This window comes from Myotis myotis, unplaced genomic scaffold (assembly GCF_014108235.1).
Source record: "Myotis myotis isolate mMyoMyo1 unplaced genomic scaffold, mMyoMyo1.p scaffold_m19_p_8, whole genome shotgun sequence".
Classification (NCBI taxonomy): domain Eukaryota; kingdom Metazoa; phylum Chordata; class Mammalia; order Chiroptera; family Vespertilionidae; genus Myotis; species Myotis myotis.
In genome coordinates, this window is record NW_023416390.1 from 3,085,189 (window position 1) to 3,104,322 (window position 19,134).

At 42.4% G+C, this 19,134-nt stretch overlaps 1 protein-coding gene across 6 annotated transcripts in view; it reads left to right on the plus strand.

Annotated features, from left to right (window-relative positions):
• Positions 1-19,134, plus strand: part of NAB1 (NGFI-A binding protein 1) — a 46,051-nt gene that overhangs the window by 14,366 nt on the left and 12,551 nt on the right. For all 6 annotated transcript variants that reach the window (XM_036319133.1, XM_036319134.1, XM_036319139.1 and 3 more), the window contains exons 3-4: positions 7,977-8,110; positions 12,074-12,125. In XM_036319133.1, the coding sequence (XP_036175026.1) occupies positions 7,977-8,110; positions 12,074-12,125 (186 nt within the window). The remainder of the gene's footprint in view (positions 1-7,976; positions 8,111-12,073; positions 12,126-19,134) is intronic.

A 19,134-nucleotide genomic window follows, 5' to 3' on the forward strand; every position in this document is an offset into this window, starting at 1 on the left:
ATTTAAGTAATGAAACCGTGGTGGCTTTCCCAAAATAAGGGGACACTTAAAATGAATGCTAGTAGGCTGAGATGTGGGGGTGGGGGCTTTGGAAAATGTGACTTGTGTTTTTGAAACTTACACTACTGGTTATTTGCAACTCTAGTATGTGAGCCTGGTCCAGTATTATAGTTCAGGATAGACATTTATAAATCAGATTTTTTTTTTCAAAGTAGTAACCATTCAAAAGCTTGGTGGAAGTTATGAAATCCTGAGGGAATTAAAAGTGTACCTTTTAGATATTATGATAATTTCACTTTTTTTTTCACTTGACTATTTAAAATAAGAACGATTTTGCCCTAGCCAGTTTTGCTCAGTGGATAGAGCATCGTCCTGTGGACTGAAGGGTCCTAGGTTCAATTCCGGTCAAGGGCACGTATCTCAGGTGTAGGCTCGATTCCGGCCCGAGTTAGGGGCACATTCAGGAGGCAACCAATTGATGTGTCTCTCTCACATCAATGTTTCTCTTTGTCTCTCTTCCTCTCTTCCACTCTCTCTAAAAATCAATGGAAAAATATCTTTGGGTGAAGATTAACAATAAAATAAGATAAAATTTTTGAGTTTTTCTAAATTTCTAAGATAGATGAATATTACTAGTTTATCCTCAATTTCCAAATAAGGAAACATATGATTTATTGTTAATTCACTGTTGGTAGTATTTCTGAGAGGGTTTTAAATATAAACCCTATGGACAATGTTCTTTTCATCCTTCAAGTGGATGAAAATGAGGAGGTTATCTACATGTGAAAAGATTTTTTTCGACTCTCACAATTATGGAATGAGTCATTGTTATAAATACTTTTTTTATGAGCTAAATAATCAGTGCTGTCTTAGGAACTGGCTAGGTATGACCTGGTTTATAGGAGTCGGACCATGAAGATAGTGTGAGGGACTGAGGCTTAGAACCACACTAATTATTGGTGGATGGCATGAACCCAGGAGCAGTACTAGAAAGAAGTCCAGGCAGGCAGTGTTCCATCCATCCAGAAACGTGTAAGGAGGGTATGTGGTCAACTACATGATCAGTGTGTGTCCGATCTTAAGTCAGAGGTGGAGGAAGAGGAGCAAACGGTAGGCTGAGAACAGCAAGGCAGCAGAGAATGCAGGAGCTTGTAATATTCAGAAATATAAGTCGGTAGACAACTTGGCATGATAGAATAGTTGTCAGCAGATAGCAGCTTCCAGCCAAAGGGCTCTGGAACTCAGAGATAGGAAGGGGGAGAGGGGCATGGAGATAGGAGCAATGGGTAAGTTGTAGATCTAGTGGGACTTTTACAGGAATTGGAGTTGCTAAGCACATTATTAAGACAAGGATGAGGATGCCAAGTTTAGGTCCGTTTCCACTGTAGTGTTGAGAAGTCAAGGCTGAGTGTTCCAGAGCAGTTCAATAATCTTAGTTTTGAGAGAGGAAGAATGCTGAATCTGGGAACCCCACAGACCGGTCCACATTTATTAGTAAGATATTATGCTTTATTCTGAACTCTTAGCTCAGAATGGATAGATATCAGCATCTAATTCTTAAAAACAGCTCTGGCCGGCATGGCTCAGAGGTTAGAGTTGTCAGCCCATGCACCAGAGGGTCGTGGGTTTGATTCCCGGTCAAGGGCATGTACCTGGGTTTGGGGTTTGATCCCTGCCCCCTGGTCAGGGAGCATGTGGGAGACAATCAGTCCATGTGTTTCTTTCACATCAATGTTTCTCTCTCTCTCCCTTATACCCCTCCCCGCTCCCTTCCACTCTATCTAAAAATCAAAGGAAAAAATATCCTCACTCTTTGAGTGAGGATTAAAAAACAAAACAAGAAATGTTAGCCATTTCCTTTTGATAGTTTATAAAAATGGAGTACAGAACTTTTAGGGTAGTCTCTTTTTAAGTCACTTTTAGTGAGTCACATTTTTCTAAGAATATGTTCATTTTATCTAAGTTTTCAAACTCACTAGCATAAAGCTGCTTATAATTTTTAAGACCTAATATTATTTGTACATTTAAGTATTTTCCCTCTGACCAATCATGCCAGAGATTTGTCAATTTTATTAATCTTTCCAGGCAGCTGCAAACTAGAGCCTGTGGGCCAAATCTGGCCCACCTCCTGATTTTGCAGATAAACTTTTATTGGAACATAGCCATACCTAACCTATATAATAAAGAGGTGATATGCAAATTGACCATCACACCCTCATACAAGATAGCCACCCCCATGTGGGCACAAGATGGCCACCCCCATGTGGGCTAGCAGGGGAGGGCAGTTGTGGGTGATCAGGCCAGCAGGGGAGGGCAGTTAGGGGTGACCAGGCAGGCAGGGGAGTGCAGTTAGGGGCAACCAGGTTGGCAGTTGGGGGGGACCAGGCTGGCGGGGGGGGAAGTTGGGGGTGACCAGGCCCACAGGGGAGGGCAGTTGGGGGCGACCAGGCCCACAGGGGAGGGCAGTTGGGGGCGACTGGGACGGCAGGAGAGGGCAGTTGGGGGCAATCGGGCCAGCAGGGGAGCAGTTAGGCGTTGATCAGGCTGATAGGGGAGCAGTTAGGGGGTGATCAGGCTGGCAGGCAGAAGCGGTTAGGGGCAATCAGGTAGGCAGGCAGGTGAGTGGTTGGGAGCCAGCAGTCCCAGATTGTGAGAGAGATGTCCCAGATTGGAGAGGGTGCAGGCTGGGCTGAGGGACACCCCCCCCCCACCCAGAGCATGAATTTCATGCACCGGGCCTCTAGCCCAGGGGTGGGCAAACTTTTTGACTCGAGGGCCACAATGGGTTCTTAAACTGGACCGGAGGGCCGGAACAAAAGCATGGATGGAGTGTTTGTGTGAACTAATATAAATTCAAAGTAAACATCATTACATAAAAGGGTATGGTCTTTTTTTTTTTAGTTTTATTCATTTCAAATGGGCCGGATCCGGCCCGCAGGCCGTAGTTTGCCCACGGCTGTTCTAGCCTATATATATAAAAGCCTAAGCAACCAAACGACCATTGCTATGACACGCACTGACCACCAAGGGATAGACGCTCAATGCAGGAGGTGCCCCCTGGTGGTCAGTGCACTCCCACAGCAAGAGCACCACTCAGCTGACCAATGGGCACCAGAGGCGGGGCTCACAGCTGGCGAGTGCCGCTATGGCGGTGGCGCGAGCCTCTCCCGATCGGGACTGACTGGGCGTGAGCCCCCAGCAGGCGCAGCGGGGCCAGGATGAGCAGGAGCGGCAGGCAGCGTTGGACTGCCAATTTCTGCCTTATCTCTGCAGGCCACGCCGAGGGACCCCACCAGTGCATGAATCCATGCACCAGGCCTCTAGTGTATATCTGCGGCTGCTTTTGAGCGGTGATGCCAGAGTTCAGTAATTGTAACAGACTATTTGGCCTATAAAGTCAAAATATTTTCTATATGACCTTTTGTAAAAAAAAAAAAAAAAGGTTTCCGACTCAATCTTTTTGAAGGAGCAGCTTTTGGCTTAGTTGTGCCGTGTGTGTGTGTGTGTGTGTGTGTGTGTGTGTGTGTGTGTGTGTTCTGTTTCACAGTTTATTTTATTCTTTTCTAATTTAAGTTGTGTGCTTAGTTCATTAATGTCCAGCTCTTCTTCTTTTCTAAGGAAGCAATTAAGGCTATAAATTCTTACTATATATTGTATTAGCATTATTCAAAATTGTGATATGAGGTTACTATTTTTCCTAATGATTTCTAACGGAATTACATTGTAGTCAGAGAACATGGTTTGAATGCTGCCAACCCTTTAACTTTTGTTGAGATTTCAGTTATGGCCCATATGTAGTGAGTGTTTTTTATATATTTCTGCAGTTGTGATAGAGTGTTTTGTGTTTGTCTGTTTTAACAAGCTTATTAAACTCTGTTATTCAAACTTTCTAGTCTTACTTATTTTTTTTTACTTGCTCTGACAATAACTGAGAGTTGTGTGTTAAAGTCACCTACTGTGATTATTTCTCTTTGTATTATGCAGTAACCTTATTAATCTTTAATAATGCATTTTTCTTTAAAAATTTATTTTCCTTGATATTAATATAGATACATGTGCTTTCTTTTTGTTAGTAATTGCTGTTAGATCTTTTTTCTATCCTTTTACTTTTCAGTCGTTCCTAATCCATGTTTTAGAGACATCTCTTATAAATATCAATAGTTGGATTTTTTTTTTAAATCCAGTCTTATATTCTTTATCTTTTAACTAGAACATTTGCTTCATTTACATTTATTTAGTGACTAATATATTGAATTTATTTCCATTGAATTGTTTTGTATCTCTTCCCCTTCCCAACTCTTTATATCTCAGATTGACCATCTGGAATAAGTTAATTTTAGCCTGAAGTGCATCATGTAGAATTTCCTTAATAAAGGTCTGCTGATGGCAAACTATGTCCTTCCCCACCTCACTAGAAATTATTTTTATTTTGCCCTGATTCTTTTTTTTTTAATCCTCACCCCAGGACATGCTTATTGATTCTTTAGAGTGAGAGGAGAGGGGAGAAAGATAGAAACATCAATGTCAAAGAGCAACATAGATTGATTGCTTTCCTAAATCCTCAACTTAGGTATGTGTCCTGACTGGGAATTGAACCCCCAACCTCTCCGGGAAGGGACGACGCTCCAACCGAGCCACACTGGCCAGGGCTGCCCTGATTCTTAATTGACATTTATTCTGGGTATTCTATATTGTCAGTTATTTTCCCTAGTAATTGAAGATACCATTTCCTTGGCTTTTGGTTTTCATTTTTGTGTTTAGAAGTTAATGGTTATCTGACTGTCGTCTGCTTTTGAACTCTTCTGTTTGCCTCTGCCCCAATTTCTTCTCTCCTCATTTCTCAGTTTTCCTGTTTTGTTTGTTTGGTTTACTATAGTACTCTTCAGTCACATTTTCAACTTTTATTTCTTTAAATGAAGTCTTTAAGGGTCTGATCCTGTTATCTGTTGTTTCTCCTGATTTTTACTTTTGATGCTTTGGGGGATTTTTGGGGTGTTTTATGATTTCTGTCTGTGAACTCATTTTTCTGGGAAGTGTGGGAATGTTTTGAGGCCTGGGAAGAAAATGGACTCTCCTAGAGGTTATTTGCTTTTGATTTTACCAGGCATCTGTACTCTGCACACTACAACTCTGGGACCCTGTGCAAACACAATCACAGCCTCCGTAGTGTCAATTAGGGCTGAAGTCTGAGGGCTGATTTGGGGTTAGGAAACCTCAAGAGAGCATCTCTGTTCTCTCCCACTCAGTAACAAGGTTCAAGACAGTAATTCCCTGCTCTGTCCCTGGGGGTGCAGGTGTATTTCCAAGTCAGCCTTGCAGTGGGTGTGTAGTGCTTAGTGATCTCAGCCTTCTGGAGGAGAGGTCTGAGGCTCCTCGCCTTGGATGGGTCCTGGGTGTTCCCTCCACACTCACTTTTCCTCTCACCACTCTCCCTCCACTCTCACCAGCCCCACGAGGCTGTGAAGGTTGAAGCTCAAGTTCACCTGGTTTAGTAACTGTCCCTAATGTACTCCTTTGAGATACTGTCTTCATTCATTTTGACCTGTTTTACTGGCCCATTGATGTATTTAAGGTCATGTTCTTCCCTCTATTTTATTCAGAAATTTTAGTTATCTGGGAGAGGGGCCAGCTGTTCATGGTACCTAGCTGTCCCTGTGCTGGAGACGAAAGTTGAGCCTCCCTGTCACCCAGCATTCACCTAGCATTTTATGCCAACAACATTGAACCCAGAGTCACAATCATTTGATTGCTAAAGGTTATAATTTTAACTACCAGCAAAGAGAATTTTTTAAGTCTGGTTATGATAGAAGCTAAGTTTAAGAAAATTTTTACATCAAGTTATGAATGGAATTTTGGTATTTTTATCCACAAAAAGAGGAAGCGGAGGAGTAAGTAAAACAATCAGGGAGAAGATCTTATTTCATACTTCAACAAAATTAGGAACTTAGAATTTAAAAAAATTAGCATTGTGATCCAGTCTGCGACTACTGTTTTGGAGTATTTGTATCGTTTTTTAAAAGTAGAATTGTCGTTGATTTAATTATTAGTCCTAGGAGCATGTAATCTATAAAACACTGACAGAAAATACATTTTTGAGGGGAAGTTTGATGATCCTCTTCTTACTACAACTTGGACTGGGTTATAGTTATTTCTCTAGCCTCAGTTTTTTTACCAGAAAACTCCCTGAGGGCCTAGAAAGTTCAGTCTACCTTTTTGGTTGATTGGAGCCTGAATTTAATAACAAAGAATGTTATGTTTGTTTTTCTTAGTTTCTGGTAGGATGATGGGAGGAATGCTAGAACATTGTTTTCGGTTTATATTGAAAAGTTATTTTCTTTGGTTGTGCATAAGCTGGTACTTCTGAAATGTTATCAATTAGTATTTAAATCAACCTCATTCTGGACATTTATACTACCCCAAGTTTTTTTTTACAAATTTTTTTTTAATATATTTTATTGATTTTTTACAGAGAGGAAGGGAGAGGGAGAGAGAGAAACATCGATGAGAGAGAAACATCGATCAGCTGCCTACTGCACACCTGCTACTGGAGATGTGCCCACAACCCAGGTACATGCCCTTGACCAGAATCGAACCTGGGACCTTTCAGTCCGCAGGCCGACGCTCTATCCACTGAGCCAAACCGGTCAGGGCTACAAATCTTTACTGAGCATCTAATCCATGCCAAATGCTGATGTAAACAAGCCAAGTCTCTGTCTTAATACATGATAAAAGTAAAAAATACAGCATACGTACGTGAACAACGATTACAAGAGTGCATTCACATTTATATGCTTATATGTACACAGAGAAATATTGGAACCATACATTAAAATATTAAGTCATTCTGGATGGTTGCATGCTGTATTTATTGTCTTCTTTTGCTTCTCTGTATTTTTTAAAAATTTAAGAAAAACAGTTGTTAATAAAGTGGGATGCCAGTTTGGGGAGTAAACGCCCGAACTAACACTAAGAACAGCTTTGTGCCGGGTGTGTCTCTCAGTACCTCCTGTTGTATCACCACCCTTGCGGTGGCGATACATCCCCGTGGGGCCCTGAGAAAACTGAGGCTCTGAGTTGTTACATGTCCAGCATCCCACAGCTGGTGAGTGACGGAGCAGAACCTATCCCAGACCTGTCTGCCCCAAACCCTATTCTCTTCTTGCCCCCAATCATGCCTTGAATGAGTATGTTTCTTGCTTTTAAAATAAGTCTAATATTAACCCTTGGCAATTCCCTACACCTATTTAAATTGACAAATTAAGTGAAAAAATGTTCTAGCTTATAAAACTATTACAGGTTTTGAGTTTTGGATAACATTTGCTATTTTAAATTTTACTATAGGGTGTTTGGTCACTAGTAACTCTGTATTGGCAATGTTTAACTCTTGGGTGAAAGAATAGAATTAGGTGAGTCTCAACGACTCTAAGACCTTGCTTTTCCATTGTAGTCCTAATTTGTGATAACTATTCGAAATGATTTGGTAAATATTTAACTAAAATCATTTAATTTTTATTCCTCCAAGAATTTTTATGTCAGTTCGCATTGAAAAAAAACCTTCTAGATCATGTATACTCACTCACTTTTAGTTAGGGAAATATTATCATCTTATCACACAGTGAAATCCCGTGGTTTTTCATAAGAAAAATGAGATGCAGATATTTTTACTTTTTATTTTGATTTTGCTTATTTTCCATAAACTCTCATACCTGAACAAAAATAAAGCGTATAAACAAATAAGCCTACGGTGACTATTTTGATTACTTTGAGTTCTGAGAGATGTTAGGTACTTGATTTTCTTTGGAAATTAGGCATTAGGACTAATTAGGAATAAAGACCTTCATGATTTTTTATAAATTCTGATTTCATTATATACTGATATGACATGTTTATAGTCTATTCTTAAGTGAAATGTTTTATATGTCGATAAGTTGAAATACAGATGTTTCTGGTTTTAAAAACCCTATTTTGATACGCAGCTCACTGTTAACGAAGCAGCTGCTCAGCTCTGTGTGAAGGATAATGCCCTCCTGACAAGAAGGGATGAACTTTTCGCGCTGGCGAGGCAGATTTCTCGAGAAGTCACCTATAAATACACTTACAGAACCACCAAGTAAGTTTAACTCATTGGCAGCACTTTTGCATTTTTTGAGAGAAGTAGAGCTTGAAATACCAACCATTTGATAGTATATAAATGAGCATTTCTGAAAACAGTATGATTATAGTTCAACTAGAGGCCTGGTGCACAAAAATTCATGCACTCGGGGAGGGTTCCTCAGCCCAGCCTGCACCCTCTCACAATCCGGGACCCTCGGGTAGGTCCCTAGGCCTGGCCTGAGATCAGGGCCTATCGGGGCTTTCCTTCCCCCGGCTGTAGGCAGCTGGCCCCACTGCTTGCCATCTGTGCAGCGCTGTGCCCCCTCCCCTGCCACCGGAGGCCTCCCTCTGCAGGTGACAAGCTGGGGTGCAATGGCTTGGCTGGCCTGGGCCTCCCTCTTTCTTTGCTGGGAGGCGGGGCCAGCCCTGCGAGGGGCCATCTGCCTACCTGATCGCCCCTAACTGCTGGCCTACCTACCTGATTGCCCCTAACCCCTTGCCTGCCTACCTGATCACCCCTAACCACTCTGCCTGCCTACCTCATCGCCCCTAACCGCTTGCTTGGGGGCAGGGCTAGCCCAGTGAGGGGCTGTCTGCCTACCTGGTCTCCTCTAACCACTTGTCCGCCTACCTGATTGCCCCTAACCACTTGCCTGCCTGATTGCCCCTAACCACTTGCTTGGGGGCAGGGCTAGCCCAGTGAGGGGCCATCTGCCTTCCTGATCACCCTTAACCGCTGGCCTGCCTACCTGATCACCCCTAACCACCTGCCTGCCTACCTCATCACCCCTAACCACTCTGTCTGCCTGCCTGATTGCCCCTAACCACTTGCTTGGCATTGCCAGCCCGGCTGGCATGGCTCAGTGGTTGAGTGTCAACCTGTGAACCAGAAGGTCATGGTTCGATTCCCCATCAGGGCACATGCCTAGATTGCGGGCTCAATCCCCAGCGTGGGGCTGCAGGAGGCAGCCGATCAGTGATTTTCTCTCATCATTGATGTTTCTCTCTCTCTCTCCCTCTCCCTTCCTCTCTGAAATCAATAAAAATATTAAAACAAAACAAAACAAAAAATATTGCCAGTGTTTTTTGTTGTTTTGTTTAATTCTGTTTGTCTTTTAAAAAAGCAGTTCCCTGGCACTATGACATTGTTCTGGTGGGTTTCAGACAGTCCCTCATGCAGATGCTTGGGCTGTGAGTGTGATGATGGGGTTTAGTTAGTCAGCATTATAGACTGATCTGTACACCACTCACTATATGCAACTGAACTCAGAGGAAGAAGCAGGTTAGTCCCTCTTGCGAGGTGTTTTGAGATTAGCTGAATAAGTAAAAAGAATCCATTGACCAGTATTTAAGGGAAATTGGAAGATATAAGTGGAATATGGAACATGTGTTTGAAGGGGGAAAAAACTAATGTTAAAACAATGATGGTTCTCAAATGTAAACACTCCTCACTTGAACTCCAAGCACTGTCTGTGGTTGTAGTGCCCCTCGACTTTGCCCCCTCGGTTCCACATGGTCCCTGGCTCCCAGTGCCCATCCTTGGTGCATGCCCCTGCGGCTCTGAGCGCTTGCAGGTGGCCACCCACGTGACAGTGACGGAGCCTGGGCTGAGCCACATCCTCTGCACCCTGCCCGGCCCTAATAAATCACAGTCTCGGGGGACGGAGCCTTGGAATTTAAATGACACGCATCCAGACGATCCTGTGCACGTCCAAGTTTGAAAAGCCCCTCCTGGTTGTCATCGCCATTGTTTTTCCTAACTCAGAGCGCTTCTCGCCACTGGAGCTCACATATTTACAAAGTGACAACAACTGAAATTATGCAGACTAAATGAGCAGGGTAACAATATACAGCAATATTATAGGGTCACTTACAAGATTTTTTTTTTTTTTGGAGTTAGCTAATCAAGAGCTGATTTAGTGATTTTTTAAATTTTCTTTACTGTATTATACAAAATTTTCCTTCTGATTGCTTTATTTAAATAATTTTCTTGAATCAAAGTAATACATGACCATGATTTAAGAAGTCATATAGTGCACAAGGTTTACAATGGAACTCAGCAGTTCTCCTGCTCACCCCTGTCTCTCTTTCCCCTTCTTAATATGGCCTCTAGAGGCAACTACTTTCAACAATTTTTAGCTGTTTTTTGTAGTATTTGTATTTCTTTTTTAAGTTAAATATATTTCAAAATACATAACACTTCTATATAATTTAGAACACAAAACTATGTAAATAGGTAATACAAAAAAGTTGCACTCCCATTCCTGTCTCATTTACCTTGTTTTTCTCCTCAATGTAGATAGCTTTTTAAGTGTTTTTTGTATCTTTGCAGTGTTTATGTACATGCAAAAAAATATAGTTTCTCATTTTCACCTTTTTAAAAAAACACAATAGGTAGCATGTGTCTATATTATTATATGTTTCGCTCTTATTTAAACACTAGAGGCCCGTGGGGTCCCTCTCTCTGGCCTGCAGGATTGGGCTGAAACTGGCTCTCCGACATCCCCCAAGGGGTCCCGGATTGCGAAAGGGTGCAGGCCAGGCTGAGGTGCACGATCAGGCCGGCCAGGGAGGGACGGCGGCAGGGCTCCAGGGCATGTCTGGCCCATCTCGCTCAATCCAAATCTGCCGGACCCCAGCAGCAAGCTAATCTACCGGTTGGAGCATCTGCCCCCTGGTGGTCAGTACCCGTCACAGCGAGCGGTTGAGCAACCTTAGCATATTATTAGCATATTACGCTTTGATTGGTTGAACGGACGACCGGACCCTTAGCATATTAGGCTTTTATTATATAGGAAGTCTTGGAGATCTCACTCTATACATACTAGTACATATACATCTTCCTCATTGTTTTTTACATTGATGTATCATGATTCATTTACCCAGTACCCTATTGATGGATACCTGAGTTGTTTCTAGTCTTTTTCATTATAAATAATACCATAGTAAATAACATTATGCGTATCTTATTTATTCTGAAGTTCACGTTTTTGACACTCTAACACAGGGGTTCTCAAACTACGGCCCGCGGGCCACATGCGGCCCGCCGAAAACATTTATCCAGCCCGCTGGGTGTTTTTGCCGCCGCTGTGTGCATAGGAATTTGTTCATAGTTTTTTTTTAAACTATAGTCCGGCCCTCCAACGGTCTGAGGGACAGTGAACTGGCCCCCTGTTTAAAAAGTTTGAGGACCCCTGCTCTAACATCTTTTATATCAGGGGTGGGGAACCTTTTTTCTGCCAAGGGCCATTTGGATATTTATAACATCATTTTCGGGCCATACAGAATTATCAACTTAAAAATTAGCCTGCTAAATTTGGCCAGACATTTAATTAACTCACCCCAATGCCTTGGCAGGACCAGACCAAATGATTTCTCGTACCTCATATGGCTCGCGGGCCAGATGTTCCCCACCCGTTTTACATGAAAGTGTAGCAGAATTGATGGCTTGCCATAGTTCAGTCGGCAGTAGCAGTTCACATATATGTAGGACCTCTGTGGGCTAGGTTCCCAGCAGAGGGATCTCTAGGTGAAGGGGGAGTGTGTTGTTGTCTCGGTAGGTAGATAAAAAGCATTTTAATCTCATGTCGCTTCAGGTATTCATCTTAAATGGCCATTGTTGTCATTTTGTCCTAAATTGTTTCTATTGACCCATAAAGGGATATTATGAAATACAATCCTCAATTTTTTTTTCCTTTTTCATTATGTAATAATCATTACATACTTATTGAGTACTTTGTGTGGGGAATTCTAAATAGTATACATCTTTAAAAATGGATAATAATTGCATCTGCATCTTTCAGTGTTGATTTAAAAATGAAAAATCTAGTTTTCCTCACTTCAGTGTTCGTTATGCATGTCTTACTTTTGGTGTCAGGTTTCAGGGTTACATGTTTCGGTGGAAGTTTATAGATTAAGATGTCTCTAGAATAAAATTTCTTACCTTCTCAAGTTTGTCTCTCTCTCCCATTCCCCTCAGGTCAAAATGTGGAGAAAGAGATGAATTGTCCCCGAAGAGAATTAAAGTGGAGGTATGATTATGTTATTTTCTTTTTTTATGTTAATAATGTTTGCTTTAGTAGTTTAAAGTAAGAAAAAGGATGGTCCCATAAACTAGTGAAAAATGTGAAATGCAGTATCTTAAAAGCAATATATAATTTTTTTGCTTTGATATATCTATGGTCATTTGAACTAGGATTCTAAGGAAGTTCTTAGAAGGAAACAACAATAAGATTGATGTCCAGTCGGTTTATCAAAGGTTCATTTGTAAATAGGTGTTTTTTACAGATTTTAAACTCTACAGGTTAAACTATTTTTAAATCTTATTTACAACATAAGTCACCTTATTAAGTATTTTTAAAGGAGCTAAGATTTAATTTCTTTACATTAACTATCTGAGGGAAATGACAATTTAGTAGGTGCAAATTATAGAGACTTCAGTGTAATTGAAGCCTCTTTTAGGGGACATGTTTGAGGCTGTCCTTCTGATTTTAGACCTGCCAGCGGGAAGGTGGGAGTTAAGCAAGAACAATGTGCTTCTCTCAGGGCTCTCAGCTCAGGTTTCAGAACGCGTTCCTTAATTTGGACTGATACAGTAGTTCCCCGCCAGCAGCCATGGTTTCACTTTCCATGGTTTCAGTTACCTGTGGTCTCAGTTTCCCACAGTCAGCTGCAGTCCAGAAATATTAAATGGGAAATTCCAGAAATAAACAATTCACAAGTTTTAAATTCTGCACCATTCTGAGTAGCGTGATGAGATCTCGCTCTTTCCCGTCTGGGAGGTGAAGCGTGCCTTTGTCCGGAGTACGCAGGCTGTGTATACTCTCTGCCCAGGAGTCCCTTGGCCGCCTCGGTTATCGAGCGACTGACAGCATCGCGGTGCTTCTGTGCAAGGAGCCCTGATTTGACTTAATAATGAATGCTGAGTGCAAGAGCAGTGATGTTGGCAGTTCAGATACGCCAAAGAGAAGCAGTAAAAGGCGTCCCTTAAGTGAAAAGGTGAAAGTTCTCAACCTAATAGGAAAGAGAAAAAAATCATATGCTGATGTTTCTAAGATCTACAGTAAGAACCAATTTTTTTACCTGTGAAATTGTGGGTAGAAAAAAAGAATTTGTGTTAATTTTGCTGTTGTACCTTAAGCTGCAAACGTTATGGCCACAGTGCGAGGTAAGTGCTTAGATATGATGGAAAAGACATTAAACTTGTGGGTGGAAGACATGAGCAGAAAGTGTGTTTCAATTGATGGCAGTGTGTTGCACCAGAAAGCGCTGAGCCAACATGCAGACTTCAGTAAGGGATCTTCTGAAATGACTGACACCAGCCACTTACTGCAAGTAAGAGATGGTCATACAGATTGAGGACTAGGTTTAGGCTGAAAAACATACAAATTACTGGGAAGGGAGGGAAGGAGGGAGGAGGAAGAGACCACATTCACATAACCGTTATTACAGTGTGTTGTTATACTTGTTCTTTTTAAATAGTACTTGTTGTTAATATCTTACTGTGCCTGATTTATAAATTAGACTTTATAATAGGTATGTATGTGTAGGAAAAGCACAGCACGTACAGGATTCAGTGCTATCTGGTTTCAGGCACCCGCTGGGGGTCTTGGGATGTGTGTTCCCTGTGAACAGGGTGGGGCTGCTGTACTTTCTTAGGGTCCAGTCAGTAGCAGAGGAGATATTTTGAAGTCTGGTGGCACCTTCCTTGTTTTCTTGGGTAGGAGATAGGGCTCGGTGCTCGGAGCCATCCATTATTGGATTTCAAGGTAAAGCAAATAAGCTATGTTTGACTACCCTAAATATCTATCATCAAGTAAGATCTGTTTGTATTGGAACAGCCCGTCATTTATACCAAAGCCACAGTTACCCTTTAAAACCATAAATCCCTTTTTTGCTTACATCTCTCCAATGGCTGTCTACTATACTGCGAATAAAATCTACACTTTTCCTTTAGGCATCTAAAACCCTTCATGATCTGACTCTGGGTGGCATCTCTGACCTCATCTGCTACCACAACTCTTGTTGTGTCCCATCCACATGGACCAATTTTCTGTTCCTGGAACACGCCAGACTCACTTGTGCCTCCGCATCAGTTATCTCTACCCAGATCTCACGATAGTCACTTGGTTTCCTCTGACTCCACTGCCTCCCTTTCTAAAAGGAACACCCTTACCCCCAAATCATTTAGGCTCGTTCTCATGGTTTGCTTAGTTTGTTTTCCTTCCACTCCCCAGTACCTGGAACTAGTATATATTTGTTTTAAATTTATTATCAGTCTGCACCATTAAATGTGAATAGAGCTTTTATCTGTCTATCCAGCATATCTTAATACTGAATTTAGAAGAGTGACTTACACTTGATAGGCATTTAATAAAATCTGTTAGATGAAATGATGAGTAGCTATGGATAAGCATCTTTGACTTCTAAAATCTTTAGCCTAAACCAACACCCATCTGCTGCCTCTGCTGAGGATGTGCTCCTGTGCCCTGACCAGGAGCCCCCCGGCACTCTTTGGTGCACGGGACGATGCTCAACCCCCTGAGCCACACCTGCCAGGGCTGAGCTTCCTTTAGTAGCTTGGAGTATTAGGTTATAGCATTAGATGTGGCCCTTTTATTCCTTTAGAAATATTCCACTAGAGATGATGGAATTAGAGTTCCGTATGGTTGGTTGGTTGATTTACTGCAGATCACAAAGCTCTTTGAATAGTTCTGAATTTAGAATTAAGATAATCAGCCCAGCCAGCGTGACTTAGTGGTTGAGTGTCAACCCATGAACCAGGAGGTTATGGTTCGATTCCAGCCAGGGCACATGCCCGGGTTGTGGGCTCCATCCCCAGTATGGGGTGTGTAGGAGGCAGCTGATCAGTGATTCTCTCTCATCATTGATTTTTCTATCTTTCTCTCCCTCTCTCTTCCTCTCTGAAATCAATAAAAATATATTTTAGAATAAAGATAATCAGTGTTTCCTTTACTGTGAATAATAGTCCTATCCTTTTCTAAATAAAACATGTGACTAACCAGTCCCAAGCTTCTTTAAATGCTCTTACAGACACTAAACTCTTAATTTTGTTTCCCAGAAATAAATATGGACTTAGCTTTGAATTTAGGACAGTAGTTTACTTTTTTGTTGTTGCTTTTTATTATTAAATATATTTTTATTGATTTCAGAGAGGAAGGGAGAGGGAAGAGAGAGAAAAACATCAATGAAGAGAGAGAATCATTGATTGGCTGCCTCCTGCACGCCCCCAACTGGGGATCGAGCCCCCAACTCGGCCATGTGCCCTTGACCAGAATTGAATCGAGGACCCTTCAGTCTGCAGGCATGGTGATGCTCTATCCACTGAGCCAAACTGACTAGGGCTATTGGTTTGTTTTTAATTTTATTTTTACTTAGTTTTTTAAAAAGTACTCATGTACGGTAGATATGAGTATCTCTTCATTGTGCGTGTGTGTTGTATATATGTGTGTATACCTACACGCACATATAGTGTAACTAAAGGCCTGGTGCACGAATCTGTGCACCAGTGGGTCCCTCGGTCTGGCCTGTGGGATTGGGCCGAAACCAGCTCTCCGATATCCCCCAAGGGGTCCCGGATTGTGAGAGGGTCCAGGCCAAGGACCGGTCAACTGTTTGCCTCCCGGTGGTCAGTGCACATCATAGTGAGCAGTCGAGCGGCCTTATATCATTAGCACACTAGAGGCCCGATGCACAAAATTCATGCAAGGGGCTCAGCCCTCGCAGCCCCAGCTTTGTCCAGAAGGTTGTTCGGCTGTCTGGTCCAATTAGCATATTATGCTTTTATTATTATAGATTATGCTTTGATTGGTTGAACAGATGACCAGACCCTTAGCATATTAGGCTTTTATTATATAGGATTCTTTTTGAAATATACAATGTTGGCATAAGTTGTTGCCTACATTTTTCTGTGTACTCTAAGTCAAATTAGAGGTGCTAGAACTGTTCGTTTGGTTTGGGAAGCTGAGGCTGAGGTAGTAGTATTGGCTGTATAGGGTCACTACTACTCCCCTAAGACTTTTCCACGTATTAGTGCTTTGTTTGTGTCTCCCTTTGGTGTGGCTGCTGAGGAGGGGGAGAACTTCTGGCATGAGAAGAGATTAGGGAAAGTTCTGTTGAGGAGATATCATTTGAGCTGGGTTGAAAAAGAAGGATAGGATTTCAGAGTGTAGGAATGTGGGTTGGAGGTGGAGGGGCATTACAAAAACAGAGCGATAAGAAAATACTGTGAGTGTTTAGAGAACATTGAGACCAGTTTGTCCAGAATATATGACTGACACAAAGGACTTCGTAAGTAAAACTAGATTTTAGAATTCTTTTAACATACTTGTTCATCTTATTTCATTTGAATATTTCTTTTGGGATTCTTAGCTTCCTGATTCTCTATTTAACAAAAGTAATAAAAAGATAAGCTTAGTTTGTTGTAAAATACAACAGAGTCCTAATTATTGGGCCCAAATTAATGAGAATTTTTTTGTCTTTTCATCTTTATTTTTCCAAAGTCCTTGACAATGACGAATGAGCATACATGCCAAGTTGCTGACTTATTTTCATTTTAAAATTATAATTTTTACAGCGAACAAAAAGAAATGTAATGCCAGTGGATAAAATAGAAACGACATCATAATAGACACGTAAGGGAAAGAAAAACATTTTCTTCCGTGCCGTTACCAGCACATTACGATACACCAGTGAACTACGCCAGTGCCGTGTTCAGGCTCAGTCAGATGCCTTCTTGTTGCTGACTGCTTTCTGTTCCTGATCTCTTCGTGAAGGGCTGAGTGGGATGAAGGTTTTAAATCCTTGTCTGATTTTTCCCATTATGTTCTAGTGGTTCCCCTTGAGGATAGTTAGCTGTTTGGTGTTACTGTTGGTGGTGGTGGTGATCGGTGTGCATGTTGTGTGAAAGTGTAATTGCTAGAAGGCATGAGGAGACGCCGAGGAAGACGCCTGCTCATGGGGAACCTGAGGGGAACCCTGACTTGGAGTGAGGCCTCTACGGGAGGCTCCTCCTCCTCCTCCTCCCTCTGTCAGCGAGCGAGGTCTGGCCATGCTTCTCCTGCCCAGGCTGCGGAACAGCTGCCCACCCGGGGTGGCCGCCCTGTGTGCGAGTCCTCTTTCAGCTGACATGAACATGGGTCAGAGACCCCAAATCTAGCTCTGGGGCCATGGTAACATAGCTACTTTGTTACTGAATCTGTTATGTGCCTGTCCCTCTAGGCCAGTGATGGTGAACCTTCTGAGATCGGCGGGTCAGCATTTTGAAAAACCCTAACTTAACTCTGGTGCCGTGTCACATATAGAAATTTTTTGATCTTTGCAACCATAGTAAGACAAAGATTTATATTTTTGATATTTATTTTATATATTTAAATGCCGTTTAACAAAGAAACATCAACCAAAAAAATGAGTTCGCGTGTCACCTCTGACACGCGTCATAGGTTCGCCATCACTGCTCTAGGCATTTGAAATTCATTGTCACAAGCCTTCATGTCTACCCTCTAGGAGGCTTTGTGATTTCCACTTTACAGCAAGGAGAGGCCCAGAAAGGCTCGGGAACTTGCCCAAGTTGCCACATTGCTGCCTGGTGGCAGAGCCAGGCCTTCCAGTCTAGGTCTGACTCCTAAACTTCAGAGCAGTGGCCATTCACAAAGCGCCTTCGGTGTGAAGAACACTACGTACTGGAATTACACTTCCCACTAGTGCGCCATGGAGGGCAGAGTGCACAGAGAAGAGCGGCAGCTGCCATTTTCTTATCCAAGGAAGCTTCTCTGGGAAACAGTGATAGGGTTTGAGGAGAAAACTTAATGTAAATTACAACACAAATAATATAAACTTAGCCTAAATTATAAACACTTAATATAAATATAAGGCATTACCATTTGGCACACTAATTGTTTTGAGTGAGGAAAAACTGTGTTGGGAAGATAAATACTAAATAAAAAATTAGCTCGCTTTGTTTATATTGTACCTGTGACAGAAAGGATTTAAGACAACTTGACAACTAGCAAAGAGGATGAACCATCAAGAGGCCAAGGCCCTGGCACTCTTGCCTCCACCTCATTTTTTTGAAACATTAGTTAAAAGTGGACTCGGTTGCTAACCTTTTTCATACAGAACGTGTTGCACTCCATGAACGAACCCTGTCATGCCTCCAGTGTTACAAGTGGTATTTCAGGAGGAGGGAAGAAGATGTAAAAGCCGGTCTCGACTGGCGTGGTAGCTGACTACATGGGCTGTTACTGTTCAGATCTCAGCTGTGAGTTTTCTTGTTTCACTGAAATTGCTGGAGACGGGGCAGAGAGCTGGGAGGTACCGCATTCTTGATCCTGTGTGGGCTGGGAGTGCAGAGCAATCAGAGATGAGTGGATGAGAGAAGTGAAGTTTGTTAATCGAGGCCAGAAAGTCAGAGAATTGGGGCTTAAAGAAGAAAGCCTCAGGAAACATCTGCCACAGCTCCCGTGGGCGGGGGAGGGAGCCGCGGGCGGGGGAGAGGATCAGAACCCACCTACGCTGTCACGAAGCTTGTTGAAGAGGAAGCTGGTCTAATTTGATGTCGATTCTTCCCCTCTGGATCAGAAAACAGAAGCCTTACAATCTGCTATTCATATAGAAAGTGTGAGTAGAAAAAAGGAAAATGCACGTGTGAGGCTGAGAACATCTGCTGGGTGAGTCAGTTAAAGACGGCTCAGCAGTACATGAAGGCAGCTTGCTCGTGTTCAGTGGGAAGGTTGAGGGGTGGGGGTGAGGGTAATGAGGTCACAAACAGCACCCCACCCTGCACTCCTGTTTTCTCAGTGCTCAGACGCAGAGCCTCGCCACTGAGGGCGCGCTGTGATTAATGGCAGCAGCCAGGAATAGGACATGAAGATAAATGGCTCGTAGCATGGTACCTCTGGCTTCCTGGGAAAAAGCTGGAGAGACAGAACAAAAGTCCTGCCCCACACATAATGCGAAGAGCCCAGCTTCTTGGGAACGGTCTCCCTTTTACTTCTGAGTCATTCCTCTTGGGTCCTTTTG